Source organism: Syngnathus leptorhynchus, chromosome 6, assembly GCF_054491065.1.
Source record: "Syngnathus leptorhynchus isolate UIUO chromosome 6, UIUO_Slep, whole genome shotgun sequence".
Lineage (NCBI taxonomy): Eukaryota > Metazoa > Chordata > Actinopteri > Syngnathiformes > Syngnathidae > Syngnathus > Syngnathus leptorhynchus.
Window position 1 is genome coordinate 15,838,891 of NC_141200.1, and position 19,527 is coordinate 15,858,417.

Consider the following 19,527-nt stretch of genomic DNA (forward strand, 5'->3'; position numbering starts at 1 on the left):
TGGCTTTTTAACACACGCACTATGCACTGTAATTATAATCATAATGTTAATATGAATGAATGAATGAATGAATGAATGAATGAATGAATTAACTTGAAATAAGCAAATAGTTCATTAATTAGGTAGGTAGGTAGGTTGGTCGGTCTATAAAGACAAGACGCCAATGTCAGCACAACACCAGTGGCAATGCTGTTATCTAGCATTTTCTATAGAAAGCTGTGGCCTGCCAAGAATAGGGATTACCTGGCTTTGCCTGGCGTGTTCAGAATGAATGTGAATGTTTAAAAGAAATAAAATTATATTTCTTCCTGCATGAGGTGGCAGAAGAAACCCAAGTAAAGTCCATCCATCTATTTTCCGAAAGGCTTAGTCCCCACGGGAGTCGCGGGTGTGCTGGAGCCTATCCCAGCCGTCATCGGGCAGTAGGCGGGGGACACCCTGAACTGGTTGCCAGCCAATTGCAGGGCACACAGAGACAAACAACCATTTGCACTCGCACTCACACCTAGGGACAATTTGGAGTGCTTAATCAGCCTACCAAGCATGTTTTTGGGATGTGGGAGGAAACCACGCGGGCCAGGGAGAACATGCAAACTCCACACAGGGAGGACCGGAGACCTAACTGTGAGGCGGACATGTTACCCTGTACGTCACCGAGCTGCCCCCCAAGTAAAGTGTTTTTTGTAAAATCCTTTGTTCGGCACACACTAAATTAAGATAAAACTGAGAATGCTAATGGGAACTGGGAAATAGCAAGATCATTTAGTATAATACTATATTACTGTGCTCTTCTGACTTAAAACTCGTGAATCTTTGCTAATGTTTGGTATCGGTAACAATTTGAGGAAATTATTTTTTATATGAATACATAAATACATATTAAACATATCCATCCATGTTTTTATTCGGGGTTGGGCGCTTAGTTTCCTTTGCTTCGGCCCACTCCCTTTGAGCAGACTTACTGCTCAAATAAACAAATAAACTAAAGTAAATGAGTGTGCATGCATTGTTATTAAATATGTTCCTAAACTCAAGCACAGCAGCATAATTCTAATATTTTTAGTTGGTGTACTGAAAGCACTTGTCCTTGTACTGGAAACAACATCTGAGAACGTGACAATAATTGTGAACACTCACATATAGTTTAGGTCCAGATTTTGGGAGAAAACATTTGGCTGGATTGTACGCAGGCTGCTCCTCATAATGGTCCTACAACACAGAAAATGCAAAGAAAATGAAAATGGTTGCTGTCTCCATTAAGACAGAAGGCTACAGACAGACACAGTTACTGACAAAAGCAATGACAAAAGAAGCTGTCATTCCAAAGCAAATTTGATCTTTTGTGGGTTTTTCATTGATTATTTTAGTTTATTTATTTTGTATTTCCAGAGAAATAAATACTATTTGGCCTAAATAGTAGTAACTTCATATCCACCATACATTGCCCAAAACACCAGATATGAAAACATAATCAATAATCAGTGACGTGCGGTCAGAGGAGGCTCGGGATGCCGTGCCTTAACTGCCATCATGAAAAGGGGAAAAAACTAATTCAATTGTTTTTATTATAAAGTCAATTTCCTTTTCATTTCAGTAGTTTTGTATCATTTTTAACTAAAATCGCTGAATTTTTACAGTTATTTTAAAACCGAAGACGATTCACTCGGAGGAGCCAACTTCCCGCCTTGCCTCCTTTGACGATTGCGTAATCACACGGCTGCCTATGCTGACAGGCTATGCAGTTAGACTGAACTGCTGTCTGTCTCTATGTCACTGTTTAAGTGTTCAAACACTGTGGCTATATTAAGTAATTTCTGTAGTTAAGCTGACGTATATATCTAGTGTTCTTTGTCATCTGTCTGTACTGTCGTGTTTCTTTAGATTTTTTATTTTATTTCGCGAATGCAAAGTCCCTAAGCCAAGCAGTTGCCTCCTGGTCTGCTGTATGGAGGGTGACGAACCCTCCTTTAAGTCTGTGGAGAACACAAACTTCTATGATGCGTTCCATCGTTTGCTCCTCTCCACAAGCACACAGTTGGTTGGGGCTACCGCCCCATTTGTGAAGGCTGGCCAAGCAGGGGCCATGTCCAGTCCTGAAACGATTGAGTGTGGACCACTGTCTTCTTGAGAAGTTGGTGCCAGGGACCTGATGGTTGGGGTCTGGCACCAAGTGTTTGTTTGGGACCTTCTTGGACTCCCATTCCATTTTCCAAGCCAACTGGATAGTAAAGTCGGTTGGTGGGGTGTTCTTGCAGATTGGTCGTCTGGACGGGAGTTGAGCAGTGGGTGGGTTGTAGATGTCTGTATGGATCGGTAAATTGGGAGAGTCTTTGATCTTTTGAAGAATCTTATGGGTGGCTGCTTCTCACCGGATATGGGGGGGGGGGGGGTTGATAGGACAGGAAGCCAGGGGAGTGGCGTTGAACGGACAGTCCTGGTTATGGTCCTCAGGTTGAGTTGAGCTGGGTGTTCACATAGTGAGTGTGGGGGGACCTTGACCAGACAGGGGCACAATATTCGGCTGCAGAGTATGCAAGGGCCAGTGCCGAGGTGCGCAGTGTGGACACTGCTGCCCCCCATTTCACTCCAGCGATTTTGCAGAGCAGGTTGTTCCTTGATTTAACTTTGGCTGCCGACCCCTTTAGATGTTCCTTAAAAGATAGGGTCCGGTCAAGGGTCACTCCAAGGTAGGTTGGGTTAGAGGCGTGCTTCAGTATGAGCCCACCCAGGTAGATATTTAGTTCTCTGGCAGTTTTTGCGTTATGGAGATGGAATACGCTAGATGCAGTTTTTGCTGCGCTTGGCTTTAGGCGCCAGGTTTTATAGAACTGGTCCAGTTTGACAATATCTTCTGTGAGCACCCGTTCCAGTTGGTCGAAGTCTGGTGCTTGAAATGCCAGACAGATGTCATCTGCATAGATGAATTTCCGGGATTTGGTAGTGGGCAGGTAATTTATGTTGAGGTTGAACAGCATTGGAGCTAGGACTGAGCCTTGTGGTAGCCCGTTTGCCAGACAGATGTCATCTGCATAGATGAATTTCCGGGATTTGGTAGTGGGTAGGACATTTATGTTGAGGTTGAACAGCGTTGGAGCTAGGACTGAGCCTTGTGGTAGCCCGTTTGTCTGCTTTCTCCATGCGCTCGTGTTCTGACCGAGGTGAACTCTGAACCTTCTGTTTGTCAGCAGAGTTTGTATTATTGCCGTTGCCCAGGCAGCGAGGGCTTTTGTGAGTTTGAGTAGTAGACCTTTGTGCCAGACAGTATCATAGGCGGCTGTGAGATCGAGGAACACAGTCCCTGTCTTCAGTCTGCTCTCGAAACCATTTTCGATAAAGGTGGATAGGGCCAGTACTTGTTCTCCTGTGCTGCAGTCCTTGCGGAAACCTGCCTGATCCACACAAAGAAGTTTGTCTACTCCTGGCGAAATACGTTGTAAAAGTAGTCGTTCCAAGATTTTGAAAGGAATGCTGAGTAGCGAGATTGGGCGGTAGCTAGCTGGCAGTTTGTGGTCTTTGCCAGGTTTTGGTATGGCAATGACTTTTGCTGTCCACCTTTTCTTTGGGATCAAGTTTTTTTTACAATCCTAGTGTAGAATCGTGTCAGCCAGGATTGGGCTTGGGGGCCGAGGTGTTTCATGAACTCTGGAGAGATGTTGTCATATCCTGCTGCCTTCCCACATTTCAGGCCCTGCAGGACTTTCTCCAGTTCAGCAACTTCAAAAGGCTCTGGAATTCTATTCTTTCTGAGCACTTGTTGGTGTTTCTTTAGCTCAGATGAAACTACTCTTCTGGTGGGCTTGTCTTGAGTTACTTTTGCAATAGACAGTAGTTGTGATGCAACTTGATTGGGTGTGACGGGTGCTCAGTTTTGGCTAGGGGGCTTTTGTGCAGTTCCTAGACGGCACATGAGGCTCCAGCATTTCCTGCTAGAGTGTGTAAAGTTCAGGTCAGCTACTATCTCCTCCCCTTTCCTTCGCCGAGCTGTAGTTACCAATTCAATGAGATGGTCTGCTATCTCAGGGTCCCCTGCTGTTTTGTAGGCTTGTATGAGTGCAGCGCTTTCTTCGTCCAGGCATGGGACGTACAGGGGTCGGTAGCCTCGTGGGATGGCTGAGTGGGCAGCTTTGTAGATGGCGCTGCAGAAGCGATTGTAGGCTTCATCTACAGTGCTGGTGTGGAGTGGGATGGGGACAACACTCCTATCCAGAGTATCACTGTATTTCTTCCAGTTGGCTTTGCGGAAATTCCAGCGCATCTTCCTTGGGCTGTTTATGACTGGGAGCTGTAGGCCAACGTGTACGAGCAAGGGGCAGTGTTGACTGTGTGGAAAGTCATCAAGGATGAGGATCTGAACAGGATAGGGCGTTCCATTCAAGGAGCTGACCCAACACAGGTCAGGAGAATGGTCTTTCTTCCACCTGGCGGAGTGGAAGGTTCCTCTTTGTTTGGGATCATGTATCAGGGCATGGTCATTTCTAGATGCCCAATCTGAAAGTGCCTCTCCATCGCTATCCGCTGCTGGGTATCCCCAGTCAGGGTGGTGGCTGTCAAAGTCTCCCACGTAGACGGCAGGGTGGGGTAGTGTGGGTAGGACCTGCAGATCCCAGTTGGCACTAAGGGGCTTGTACACATTGACAATAATGAAACCACCGATATTTATGGTGTCAGAGAAATGTGTTCTTGTCAAGTGGTTTGCTTCAACTATGTCAGAGCGCACATAGGTGGCCCGTCCATGTTTGGCATGTGGGGTGTGGCACAGGAGGTCAAAGCCTTTGATACTGAGGCGGCCTGCTTCCTCTGTGCCAATGTGAGTGTCTTGGCGGCAGATAACGTCAATCGAGTGTTGAAAGGTGAGGACTTCAATGAGGCTTCGCTTGGCTGCAGAAAGTCCTTCGACATTAGTTGTAGTATTCGAAGGGCCGGTCCCACCGCGAGGTGCTCTTGAAGCTGTTTGCTATCGGCTTTGGGACTGTGACTAGGATTCTTTGACTTGGCTCTCAGGTGTCGTCTCTCAAAATTTTGTCTGCTGGTAGGATCATTTTCTTCCCTGGGCAAGCCCGGGTACTGACAGGGGGCGCGACGAGAACGCTGATCCATTGCCCCCTTTTCTTTATTTAAACATAACGGCTTTGAAAAGAGACCTTACGGAGGCAACGAAATAAAAGTTCTCCAGCTTTATAGCAGGGGGCACTAGTGATCCCGGAATGCTTCATGCGCCCACCTGTAGAATAAGTGATCTCCAGTTCAAATTTACAGTGAACAACTGAGGAGCAGTCGTCAATTTATTTCATTTTACATTCATTTTTTTTCTTTCGTTTTTACATTTCGTTTTACAATGCAGGATTCATATCCAAACGATTTTCAACTATGGATTTTCGGTCGAAGCAGGAGTGCATCAGTAAAGGAAGAGAAACTCCAGAGTTAAAAGGTTTGATTCAGACAACGGGACTTCGGAGCATGTCTTCAAACGGAGTGGTACGCACGATCCAAAACAAGTTTTAGATTCCATGAGGTTTATTGAGTGTTTTTGTGTGAAGACTGCTGATATGGGATTTTAATTAAAATAGTTAAAATTACATAATGAACAAGCTACTCTACTTATTGTGCTGTATAAGAATTTCAGTATTATTATTTTTATATTTTTGTTATGACAATATACATTTAAAGAGTAAATACTGTAAGCGATTTTATTTAATATTAATTTTTTTAATTTTATTAGATTTTCTTATTTAATAAAAATTCATTTTCAAAGAAAATACCATATTTACAGGACTATAAGCCGCTCCTGATTATAAGGTGCATCAGCTAAAATTAGGGGAAAATCTTTTCATCTTTAAGCCACGCCGGACTATAAACCGCAGGTGTTTTAATGTTTAATTACCATTTGTAAGAGAAAGAACACAAAGAGGATTGTCAGGAAAGAGATTGTTCTTTGGGGACGCATACGTTTCATTAACATAACGTTTATTGACAGAGATGAAGAAGCACTGCAAACGAACGAACATGCCTACATCTCAGCGGCGACCATAATAAATTTAATGTATAGGCAACACTAGCAACACACAATTTATTATAAATAAACTGGGACCACTTACAGGGGCAATGTGATACAAGCTACACAACTACACAAGCTAAGTCTTCGAAACTAGCGAGCTACACGTATAGCTCAAGAGTAGACGTGACTGGTAAAGAAAGAAAAGGATGACGCAGCAAGGCTCTAGTTCCTTTGTTAAGAGCCAAATTTACTGCGTTTAACTTAAAAGTGGCATCATATGCATTTATTTTGTTCCCCATAATGAGGGTGTGTGTACAAACACTTCTTTTCTTCAGTAATGCCTCGTTCTTTCTCTTGTTTGTGTCAATTGTGTGGCAGTATTTGCCTGGTGGACAGACATGCGATCAACACATCGCTCTTCTCCCCAGTAACCATGTGTCTGGTCACATATCCCTCTGCCCAGCAAAACAGTGCCACGTAACATTGATCCATAACCTTTTTACTCATGAGTGTATATGTGTATTAAACATCACCAAAAAAAAATCACAAAAAAATCTATAGATACACCGCACCGGACTACAAGCGCAGGATCCAAAGCTTGTGCAAAAAGTAGCGGCCTATAGGCTGGAAAATACGGTATTGTGTCTTGACCTACAAACAATTAGAAATACAAACGTCTTTTTGGAAACCACTATGTTCCCAAGTTGAACACTACCTGTATGTACGATGTACTCCGCGGCTAACAGCGCTAAAAAATAACCCAGCACACAAGGCGTCGATGGTGAAATACCAAGTGTGGCTGGCAACAACAATGAGCGCTGGACTGCAATGGATACCAATGCCTCTCATTAGTCCCGAGCGCGTGGTCGGACTGGAAAAAACCCATAATGCGCCTCTTGTATTGTTTAGGGGGGTGAAGGAACATAAGGGTTTGATCTTAAAGTAGTTCATTAGACATCTTGTGCATGAGAGTATGAAACTGTAAAGTGCTGAGTGTGTGACGGTGGGAACAAAACAAGATATGTGGTTGGTGCAAGGACGTCTGCGTTCCAGAACAAAAGATAACCCAGGAGCAGCAAGGAGGACAAGACCCACAGGGCCAGCTGGTAGATAACAACTGGTGACCCTGGAAGGAAAACTACAACCAGGAGGAGCGAGCAAGTTATTCGGCAGGAGAAGAAAGACCAATGAGAGCAAGCTAAAGTTAACTGCAGTTTACACATAGCCAATAGAATAATGACAGAATGCCTTTGTTGATGTTCCATTTGCATATTGTGTAGTATAACTAATGGCTGGGCAACTCGGATGTAGAGTACGTCTGCTGGTGGCAACAGAGGCGTACAGAGGTGTATTGACAGGGACCCGAGACCCAGGTGATGTATTAGATTTGTGTGTTAGGAATAAATCCACTCGTGTGTGAAAATGCCGGCTTCCTGATACCTTTCTATTGCAGAACGAGCGCGCATATTGTTGGATGAGTGGCAGTTGGGTAAGGTCACAAATTGGAGTCAGATTAGTAACTCGAGTTCATGTTAAATTAGAAATAAATTCCAACAGGGGCCAAATGTGAAGTCTGGCCGTATCCAGCTCGCGGGCTGTAGTTTAGGTACCACTGAACTACATAAAAGATGGTACAATAAGCACATCATTTTTATGCACACTAGCTCTATGTATTGGTCACTTACCACTGAATGAATGAATCATCTGGACACTTTGTAACTAACCAATGGCTATAATCTGGTATATTTATCGAAATTTCCAGATGATAAGACACTACCTTTTACACACGCTTTGAACCCGGCTTGAAGTCCGGTGTGGCTAATCTATGGAATTTTCATGATTTTTATGATATTGTAAGAAGATTTGTTTTGGCAAGACAGGTAATCGAAATGACTAGTGATTGGTCCATTGGCATTGTGTATCGTTATGACACATTGCCAAACTGTATTGACACTGTGTCGATACTGTGTCGCTGACTGCTGACACCCACTGGACCTTAAAAATACTACAGGCACTTCACTGGTTCCTTTATTTCAAACAATGTATTTTAGGTTCCATCATACCTGACATGTTTCGGACACTTTGATGAAGGCGGAAGTACACGCCAAAACATGTCAGGTAATGCAACCTAAAATACATGGTTTGAGATAAAGGAACCAGTGAAGTGATTTACAAGTAAAACAAAATTTACTTAGTACAACTAATACTACAGGCAACCTAGTTGACGGACTCGACTGATGACCTAGTATATACATTAATTAATTTAAGTACTGTAATTTTCAGACTATAAGTCGCGGTTTTTGTCATAGTTTGGGTGGGGGGGCGACTTATACTCAGGAGCGACTTATATGTGATTTTTTTTCACAAATTTTCAAAATTAAAAAATCTGCGATGTAGTGAAACCGCGATAAACGAACCGCGATGTAGCAAGGGATTACTGTCATTTGAACTGCAAGTGACGTCACCCGTGCCGCGCGGCGGTTGTTTACATAAAGTCAAGTCAAGTCAAGTCAAGTTTATTTGTATAGCCCTAAATCACAAGCAGTCTCAAAGGGCTTCACATAGACAATCAATTGACAATAATTCTCAAAGCATCCCCTGATCTTAGGCTCCCAAAAGGGCAAGGAAAAACTCAAAAAAACCCTACAAGGGGAAAAATGAGAAACCTTGAGAAGGGACCACAGATGGAAGGATCCCCCTTTCAGGATCACCAGGCTGCAATGGATGCAAAGAGGGCACATAAAATACATCATATGGAAACCAAAAAGTGGATGCCCAGGCCAAAGCCAAGAGCTGTCGGAGGTGCCTTCGATTGTCCTGGCAGTGTCCTCCAGGAGGGTATTCCACTGCAGTTCCCTCATGGTGAATTGGTCCACGAGAATCTAGATAGCCATCGTCAGCATGGGTGTCACCTAACCACCTCCCCAGCCGGGGAGGGGTGGGGGAGTGGGGTCGGGGAGAGGTTAAAGGCCACATCATAGAAATACGTCTTTAAACGTGTCTTAAATGTTTCTACTGAGGTAGCAGTTCTAATATCCATTGGCAGGGCATTCCAGAGCTCTGGAGCCCGAATGGAAAATGCTCTAGCCCCTGCAGACATTTTCTTGGCCCTCTGTGTCACTAAAAAACTAGCGTTTTGCGAACGAAGGTTACGAGACGGAACATAAGGAACAACTAAGTCGACGAGATATGAAGGCGCTAAGCCATGCAATGATTTATAGGTTAACAAAAGAACTTTGAAGTCACATCTTAAATGGACCGGGAGCCAATGTAAATTGGCTAATATTGGGGTAATGTGATCAAATTTTCTTGTCCGTGAGAGCAGCCTCGCAGCAGCATTTTGCACTAACTGTAGACTTTTGATGCTGGACTTGGGAAGACCAGAGAATAATGCATTACAGTAGTCCAGGCGCGACGTGATAAATGCATGTATAATAATTTCGGCATCACTGGTCGAGAGGATTGGGCGAATCTTAGCAATATTACGAAGGTGAAAAAATGCTATTCTGGTTATATTTTTAATATGCTGTTGAAAGGAGAGCGTTTGGTCAAATATTACCCCGAGATTAGTTACAGTATCACTCTGAGTGATAATACGGCTATCCAGAGTTATAGCGGTTTCCTTAAATAAATGTTGATAACGAGCTGGACCAATTATCAACATCTCAGTTTTATCTGGGTTCAGACGAAGGAAGTTGAGAGACATCCATTGCTTGATCTCTGCAAGGCATGCCTCAAGATTACAACAGTCCCGCGGATCTGTCATTGATAATGGCATATACAATTGGGTGTCATCCGCATAACATTGAAAACTAACATTATATTTACGTATTATGTCCCCAAGCGGAGTCATATAAATATTAAATAGAAGTGGTCCTAGCACCGATCCCTGTGGGACACCACACGTAACTTTATAAAGGGCAAAGGATTCGATCACGGGATGACAAAGATGACGAAGGGCCCCACGTACTACCGACATCATTAGCGGCTTTGTTTGTAAGTGACATGGAGGACGAAGAGGTTGAAGGGTTGAATGATTTGGAGTGACACAGAAGGTTTGAAAAACGATTATGTCTTTTACGCACGCCCGGTCCTTCTCAATGAGAGCTCTCTTTCACCTCCATGGATGGAAGTCGGGGGCCGGCGCTCAGCCGGGTGGCTGTCCGGGGACGGTGGATGGGGCTCGGACATGGCTTTTACGCACGCCCGGTCATACTCTACAGAGCTTTCTTTCACCTCCGTGGCTGGAAGTTCAGTACCTTTTACAGTCAATCAATCATGTGAACATGTATCATAACATGAAAATCTAAGTGAACGTGTTGTGAAAGAGGATGCATGTGTACTGGGATTCGTTTTTTACAAATTTTTATTTGAAACAATTTTTTCCTATGTTTTGAAATTGAGCCTGTTGCGCTTTTTGGACAGAATTTCTCCCGCCGTTGAAAACAGCCACTCACACGGCACAGCTGAGGCTGCAGTGTAGTGTAGTGGGTCTTTTGATTCTCCCGGTATCTGACTTGGGGCTGGTCCATAATCCTTGATAACTTCGAGGATGAACCACAAAAGATCAGATATTGTTTTAGCAGATCCACCCCGTAGATAATGCGCTTCCTTGACAGACTATACAGTCATCCCTCCTACTTCGCGGCTTCAACTATCGCGGCTTCGCTGTATCGCGGGTTTTCAAAAATAAATTAATGATTTTATCGCAGAAATTTCATCATTTCACGAGGTTTCGCGGCCACTTGAGTTTCTTCATTTTCCTTTAATAATGATAGCTTATGTTTAAAAGTCGTTTTCTTGTTTTGAAATGAATAAATTAAAGAGTCAGTACAGTATACTTTATCGTCACATGTGACTTCAGGGCGTTCTCTCTGTTGTATATTTAGATGTTGTATATTTTGGACTAACTCATGTTCCGTAGTGGGAAAACCCCGGATGTGGGAGGGGGAGCTTCGGGGACGTTCAGTGTTGTGATGTACGGCCAGTGAACTGACTGTGATGAAAGGAATAAAGCAGTATCCATCACGTCGTTGTCCGAACCATGCTTGCTACATCAGAACCTGGAAATAGTAAAGATATAACACTCTCCACCGGCGGTGGCCTTCATCTGGACATAGCAATACACTGTTAGTCTCGTCGCTAAGGCATGAATGTGGAGCGCACAGTCCATTGATATGAAAGTCCCCTAGCAGCGAGCTGGTTGATGTCAGCGATAAAAATAGAATATCTTCCAAGAATAGCTCAAAAAAATCTAGTTTCTATTTCGCGGAAATTCCCATTTCGCGGGTGGGTCTGGAACGTAACCCCCGCGAAGTAGGAGGGATTACTGTACTGCAGTTCGTTCGGTCACGTAACTTTTTAAAAGCGATACGCGCACTGACACGGAGCTTCACTCTATGAGCTCGACGCATGCGCCAACGCATCGGTGTTGCCGGACCCATCACTAGAAATTACGACATTTCATTTAAAGAAGCATAAGGGGAAAATAAAAGCCTTGCTCTCAAGAGCTCTGAGTACTGGGGTCTTTATCAGACTATCTTGCAAAGACTTCCCTGTCAAATACACTTATACACTCACTAGTAAAAAGGTTGAGGATCGCTGACGTACGGCACTACTTTCTAGGGCTGGGAGATATGGACCAAATTTGATATCCAGGTACACCACATGTTCCACTCTCTGCTCAACAAAGCATAGCTGTGCAAATAACAGAAATATAAATAGGAGTACGTATAATAGTATTTAAACATTTAATAAATGTATCATAAAAATAGCTTACATTTTAAAAATTAGAGTTGTGTAAACTAAAACAGGCTTACTTTGGCAAACATGGGCCTACAGGTTCATGGTAGTCAATAAAATTGATTTAAATAAAGAGCGCAAATAACAATCTAAACAAAACAGACTGACCCTGGCTGGAAACAGACCAACAGCTGTTTCTACAGCTGTATGAAATAGAAACAGTTATAGTTATGAATTCAAATTAAAGAAAATGTACTCAGTACTTGGCGGAAATATAAAGATTCACATTGAGGCAGCATGTGAAAAGAAAATGAATAACCCATAACAAATTTTGATGGACTACATGTGTTTTATATCAAACAAAATGCATACAAATATAAAAGACTATATGCCTACTTACTCAGGCAATACTGAGGCAGCCAAAGTTGGCCATAAACACCACAAAGTTTTAGACTGTCTTCATATAGCAGTTTGTGGTTCTGCTGCAGATGTTGGAGGAGGTTCGAAGTGCTTTAACCTTTTGAAGAAATTTGCTTGTGGCTTGTTTTGCAAATAACATTTTGTTGCGCTTCATCTACAATCCGAAATCCAAAATACATTCAAATTACAGAGCCATTGTTTTGTTTTTTGTTTTGTTTTTTAAGTAGCTTTTCCTCTCTATCACCCGGCAGCATAGCTTCTTGTGGATTTGATTGGCGGTTGGCATCCAACTTTAAGGTGCATTGAAGTGTCAATCATTCAATTTGCAGATAAACAAACAAAAAATTGACACACACAAAACACAAAGCAAAAAAAAATCCTCTCCTCTAACCCTGCTTCCCTCAAGTATTGCCATATACATATGTCTATTGCTTGATTTTTGTCATATATTTCCTAGATTAAAGCTAAACGTTTCTTTTTGCATTGATGCTTTTACTTCTCTCTCACTCTTATACCACTTTGACTCCATCATGACATGTTCAACTGTTTCTTGCTGATTGCAGCTCCTACAGTTTCTTGTGGGATGTTTCCCACATGATGTTCAGCGTGCTGTTGAGTCCCGTGTGCCCAGTTCTAAGTCGGGTGAAGACCATCTTCTCCTTTTTGCTCCTGTTCAAGCTCCTGTCCTCCCACCAGCTGTTTCTGTATTTTGTAAAAATGTCTACCAGTCTCCATTTTTTGCCATTTTATTTCAAAAAGTTTGTTGTGTTGCGTTGTTGGGCATCGGAGAAGCCTATGTAAAAACCCAAGGGGTGGGGTTGAGCCAAAGAGGATGCTAAAGAAAATATTGCCCTGTGCTGCACCTAAAAATATTTTATATCCGTATAGGGACTGTCCCAAATACATATCGTTTTCTGAAATAAATCGGTCTAACTCATAATACCGATATACTGCCCAGCCCTACTACTTTCCCCGGCACTAAAACACGTGGTTTATGTCTGGTGCGGCTTATATATGATCAAAACAGGATTTCCCCGAATTTTAGCTGATGCGTTTTATATTCGGGTGCAATTTATAGTCCAGAAATAATGGTACATGAATATCTTAACATACATTTTCCCGATTTAAATTATTTTTCTGTATGTATGAAGTGTGTCAAAACTGACTACTATTTACAACTTTCAAACCTAAGTATGACGCTGCCACTAGAATGCTTCACTGTTGATGCTATGTGGGTGTTTGGACAGAAACAAGGATAATATTTGAAGATTTGTTGTAAGGAATTTGCCATGAGCACTTATTTGGAAAAATACCACATGACGTACAGTCTCTGCAAGCCAGTGTAGAGTTCCATGTGACTTTCCCTCAATGTCTCCGGACCAGTCCAGTTCTCTATGTGTCTGTTAAAAAGCAGAACGTATGAGTCAATTATCGTTACGCTGGAAAAAAGCATAAAACTGATATTTGTTCTGCTTTTTTAATTTAAATTAATGTTATTTTGTTCATTTCACATTTGGATTTGGGGAACAACATCATTCTTTTGGGTGAAAATTAATACAGTCAAAGGAAAACAAAGCAAATTAACGAAAGCCTAAATTGAGTGGAAATGAAGAGGGTGAATATGAAAGTTAAAAAGAAAACGTAAAAAAATAACTCCCTTCTTATTGATTATTCATTTGTAATTTATTTATTTTTACAACTCTCTGATATAATGCATTTGTTTCATTGCTATTTGCTAATTATCTGCAGCATTTATTAAGGAGTTATCGTTGGTTTTTGGCTGTGGAACGAATTAAACAAATTACGAACGTATTCTTGTGAAAATATTTGATCGAACATACGACAATTCCAACATACGAAGTAGGTCTTGGAATGAATTAAATTCATATGCAGAGGTTTGACTAATCCTAATTCCACCTGTAATTTCTTTCGTGTACTCTTTTAATAGAAGTTTATTTTCTTTATTAAGATTGTTTCAATATAGACACAAGGGCACCTCATAAGAATCTTTGTGTGCGTTTCTGGATGATTGAACATATCAACATTACAAAAATTTATATTATTGTGTGTGGGGGGGGGGGGGTGTCATTGCCGTGCTTGGCGATCTAAAATGGCCAACCTTCTGCGCATGCCCAGGGTCACAGATCGCGTTTTGACGCGCATCAATGGATTGGTCAGGCTTCCCAGGCTAGAAAATTACTGGTACATCTCGATCACATAATGAAACAATGCGTTTTCTTCTCATGTTTTCTTCACGTGTGTACTTAATTGTAGAATTTAAGAATTTTGATGGATCGTCATTACGGAACACAATTTTGTCTTCAGACGCCGCACTGTGGCCATCTCCTGGTCATGATCAGAAATGCTGCCAGTGATAACTTCCAAAACAAATACGTACATTTATATATTTTTGTTTCTCGTCCTATACTTTTTTCGTTTTGAAAAAATCAAACCGTTACTAGTCTTTTACGTACTCTTTTCCAGACAAGTGAGAAAAACAAGCTTTCTTAAAATTAGGTATTTTCATATTAAAACTAAAATAGAAAACGAGTCATTTTATCTATTATTAATAACTTCTTATGAACGTAAAATCCAATGACCAAAAGAGACATCGACTGGTACACTTACATGGAAGTGATGTTCTGGAAAAAGTCTCTGATGCTCCTTGTACTATTTCCAGAGCTCTCAGTGTCCTGAAAAACTAAGAGCGAGGAATCCTTACTACTATCCGACTTGTTGCAGTAAATTTCATTGGGCGTGCAAACGCAGGTAGGCGGGCAGTCTGGCAATGATAAGCTAAATTCACTGAAAAATAAAACGTTGAGGACAACGAAAAGTCTCCAGTAGTGCCACATTTTGGGCTGCTGTCAGAAATCGAATGATAATAAAGCTCCAAATCCATACATCACGATCTGAAACGTGAAACGATAAAAACTGCTTCCTTGTCACGGTACATCCACGTACATGCAACGCAGAAACCGGTGTTTACTTTTTCCCTCTCCCTGGACCCACTCAATCGTTTATTCAGATCGTATTCGAGTGATGCCTGTTCATCATCGTCACAGCCAATAGTATTCCTGCATGCACACTCACTCTTTCTCTCTTTCTCTCTTTCTCTCTCTCTCTCTCTCTCTCTCTCTCTCTCTCTCTCTCTCTCTCTCTCTCTCTCTCTCTCTCTCTCTCTCTCTCTCTCTCTCTCTCTCTCTCTCTCTCTCTCTCTCTCTCTCTCTCTCTCTCTCTCTCTCTCTCTCTCTCTCTCTCTCTCTCTCTCTCTCTCTCTCTCTCTCTCTCTCTCTCTCTCTCTCTCTCTCTCTCTCTCTCTCTCTCTCGATCGATCGATCGATCGATCTATCTATCTATCTCTCCCTCAGAGTTAAAATAGGGGAAAAACACTAATAACTAATACGCTACAAGTAGTATAAAAATATTCAAAGGAAAAGAAATTTAATCAATCTGTCATCAATGTAATTTAAAAATAAATCAAAATGCTTTGTTTAGACTAGTGAGGTGCATGGAACATATTGTAAACGAAATATTTGACGAGACTCCTTGAAGAGATCATGCTTATTTGTGCAGGGTTCTTTATTCCCTAGTGCCTGATTGGATATTCGGGATAGGACTCAAACACTGGTACAGTGGAGCCGCGATATTCGAAGGTCCCGGTTCTAGAACAATTCGGTATTCGAACAAAAAATTCTAGATTTTTTTGCTTCGGATGTCGGACGAAATTAAGTTGTCGAACCTCGCAAGATGAGCCAAGAGGACCCGCATGTCAACTGACTCCGTTCGTTATTACATTCTCGCTACTCTGAGGATTGCATCAACTCTAAACATGCCTCCAAATGAAGCAAGTGGGAGCAGTAAAGCCATCCTAAAACACAAAGACTCCTGAAGCAATGCAACAGTGAGCGCCCGACACGCTGCGGGCGGTTGCGCGATCGGACCAAATTAAGCTCCCTGCGCACTGGGGTCCACTTAAATTTTGGAAAGTACATCAGGACTTTAAAAATATTTTCTAAATTTCAGCGATCGCTCTGTCACAATAATGCGACCGGCGCAGTGCAGTTGCGCCGTCGGTTGCGCGTTCGGCGGTGCGCTGCAGTTGCGCGATCGGACAAAATTAAGCTCCCTGCGCACTGGAGTCCTCTTAAATTTCAGAAAGTACATCATGACTTTAAAAATATTTTCTAAATTTCAGCGACGGCTCTGTCACAATAATGCAACCAGCGTGGTGCAGTTTCGCTACCGTTGCACGTTCGGCGGTGCGCTGCAGTTGCGCGATCGGACAAAATTACCGTAATTTTCGGACTCCGGAGTATAAATCGCACCAGCCATAAAATGCAAAATAAAGTATAGATAAAGTTAAAAAAAAACATATATAAGTCGCACCGGAGTAGAAGTCGCACCTTTGGGGCAAATTTATTTGTCAAAATCCAACACCAAAACAGACATGAACCAGCAACAACAGGCTAAACGATACGGAATGCTAATGTGACATATACACAAACGAGGAGCTGAGAACGGGCCTGACGTAACATTCAGAGTTATTCAAAAGTCAAAGTCCGCTTTATTGTCAATTTCTTCACGTTAAGACACACAAAGAGATCGAAATTACGTTTCCCACCGTCCCACGGTGACTAGACACATGAATAAGTAATAGGCAAATAACCCAAATAAATAAACAATAAATAAATAAATAGACAAGAGCAGCAAAATGGAGCAAGCGCGCTAATAGCAGACAGCCAGACCATAGCGCAAAAGAACAGGACGTTATGCAGCCGAGGGTGGAGGGGGGAGGGAATTCAGGATCCTGACAGCTTGGAGTATGAAGCTGTTTTTGAGTCTGGTGGTGCAGGAGCGCAGGCTTCTGTACCTCTTCCCAGAGGGCAGAAGTTCAAACAAAGAGTGAGAGTGTTGACTCACATCACACACAATCGCGGTTGCCTTGCGGGTGAGACGGAAGGCATAAATGTCCTTCAGGGAGGGGAGTGGAGCCCCGATGATCTTACTAGCAGTGTTCACTATGCGCTGCAGGGCCTTCATGTTGTACTCAGAGCAGCCACCACCCCACACAGCGATACAACTGGAGAGGACGCTCTCAACGGTGCCACGGTAGAATGAGGTCATGATGGCGGGAGGAGCACTTGCTCGCCTGAGTTTCCGCAGAAAGTACAGGCGGCGCTGAGCTTTCTTCGCCAGCGACGCAGCGTTGGTGGTCCAGGAGAGGTCCTCACTGATGTGCACCCCCAGGAATCGGGTGCTGCTCACTCTCTCCACCACAGCACCGTCGACGGTCAGCGGCAGGTGGTGGGTGTGACCCTTCCGGAAGTCAATAACAATCTCCTTGGTCTTGTTGACGTTCAGCAGAAGGTTGTTGTCCCTGCACCACGCGGCCAAAAGGTCGACCTCCTATCTGTATTGAGTCTCGTCTCCACCGGTGATCAGACCCACCAGAGTCGTGTCGTCGGCATATTTCAGCACGCGGTAAGTAAGTATTACATAAAGAACACGTTTATCAAACCATCTGTGTCACTCCAATTCATTAAATCCATCGATCGTGCTTTATGTAAACAATGCCGCATATGCGCCACATACGCTGACGTCGGACCCATTGTAAGTTGCATTTCTAATTATTCCACAGACCCATATAACGAAATATAAAGTATATTTCAAATAACTATCATATTACAACAATATTATCAAACCATCTGTGTCACTCCAAATCATTAAATCCATCGATCAAATTCCTTGTTCTTTATGTCAACAATGCCGCGCGTGCGCTGCAGAGATCTAGTATATAACGATATTGTAGCGTTAACAAAGTACCAGGAAAGATGTGGATTTGGTAAACAGCTCTTTATTTAACAAAACAAGAGTTCAACGAGCCAACAACTACTGAACTTCCAGCCAGGGAAGTGGAAGAGAGCTCCATAAATAGGATCGGGCGTGCATAAAAGCCATGTCCGAGCCCCATCCACCGTCCCCGGACAGCCACTCGGCCGAGCGCCGGCCCCCGATTTCCATCCACGGAGGTGAAAGAGAACTCCTGTCGAGAAGGACCGGGCGTGCGTAAAAGCCATAATAGTTTTTCAAACCCTTTGTGTCATTCCAAATCATTAAATCCTTCAAACTCTTCGTCCTCCATGTCACTTACAAACAAAGCCGCTAATGATGTTGGTAGTACGTGGGGCCCTCGTCATCTTCGTCATCCCGTGATCGAATCATTTGCTTTTTATGTAAACAACCGCCGCGCGGGACGGGTGACGTCACTTGCAGATCAAATGACAGTAATCCCTTGCTACATCGCGGTTCATTTATCTCGGTTTCACTACATCGCGGATTTTGGAATTTTGAAAATTTGTGAAAAAAATCACATATAAGTCGCTCCTGAGTATAAGTCGCCCCCCCCCCAGCCAAACTATGACAAAAACTGCGACTTATAGTCCAAAAATTACGGTAAACTTCCTTCGCACCGAGGTCCACTTAAATTTTGGAAAGTATATCAGGACTTTAAAAATATTTTCTAAATTTCAGCGGCCGCTCTGTCACAATAATGCGACCAGCACGGTGCAGCTGCAGTGGATGCAGAGAGGACACATCGTACATGTAATATCTATGAGTGGTGGGAGTTCGTCAGAGCGACAGCCTGGGGGAAGAAGCTGTGTCTGAGTCTGCTGATTTTGGCATACAGCGCTCTGCAACGCTGTCCGGAGGGGAGTGTGGGACTGTGACCTGGGTGACAAGGGTCTGTAGAGATGTTACGTGCACGTTTCCTGGTCCTGGACAGGTACAAGTCTTGGTTAGATGGGAGCTTGGTCCCAATTATTTTTTCTGCAGTCCTGATTGTCCATTGTAGTATATGCTTGTCTTGTTTGGTGGACGATCCAAACCAGACAGTAATGGCGGTGCAGAGGATAGACTGGATGATGGCAGTATAGAAGGTCTTCAGCAGCTCCTGTGGCAAGTTGAACTTCCTGAGCTGTCTCAGAAAGTATAGCCTCTACTGGGCCTTCTTCCGGGCAGACTCTATGTGGCCGGTTCATTTCAGGTCCCGAAAGATTGTGGATCCAAGGAACTTGAAGGTGTCTGGAGCGAATAGCATCAGTGAGGATAGTGAGAGGTGGAAGTGGTGAAGGGTCTCTCCTGAAGTCATCTCCACAGTCTTGAGCGGGTTCAGCTCCAGGTGGTTTTGGCTGCACCAGTGGACCAGCCGGTCCACCTCCTGTCTGTACGCAGTCTCATCACCGTCCCGGATCAGTCCGATGAGAGTGGTGTCGCCCGCATACTTCAGGAGCTTCACAGAAGAGTCACCTGAGGAGCAATCATTGCTATAGAGAGAGAAATAATAACAATAATAAAAATGAAGATTT

The 19,527-nt window shown here is 43.2% G+C and overlaps 1 protein-coding gene across 1 annotated transcript in view; it reads right to left on the bottom strand.

The window, feature by feature from the left end:
• The window catches only part of LOC147056171 (NT-3 growth factor receptor-like), a 74,104-nt gene extending 58,846 nt beyond the window's left edge, over nucleotides 1-15,258 (bottom strand). The window contains 3 exon segments of the mRNA XM_085914817.1: nucleotides 1,138-1,209; nucleotides 13,483-13,557; nucleotides 14,786-15,258. Coding sequence (XP_085770943.1) covers nucleotides 1,138-1,209; nucleotides 13,483-13,557; nucleotides 14,786-15,063 — 425 coding nt within the window. The 5' untranslated portion in view covers nucleotides 15,064-15,258.
• Between the last annotated feature and the right edge of the window lie 4,269 nt (nucleotides 15,259-19,527).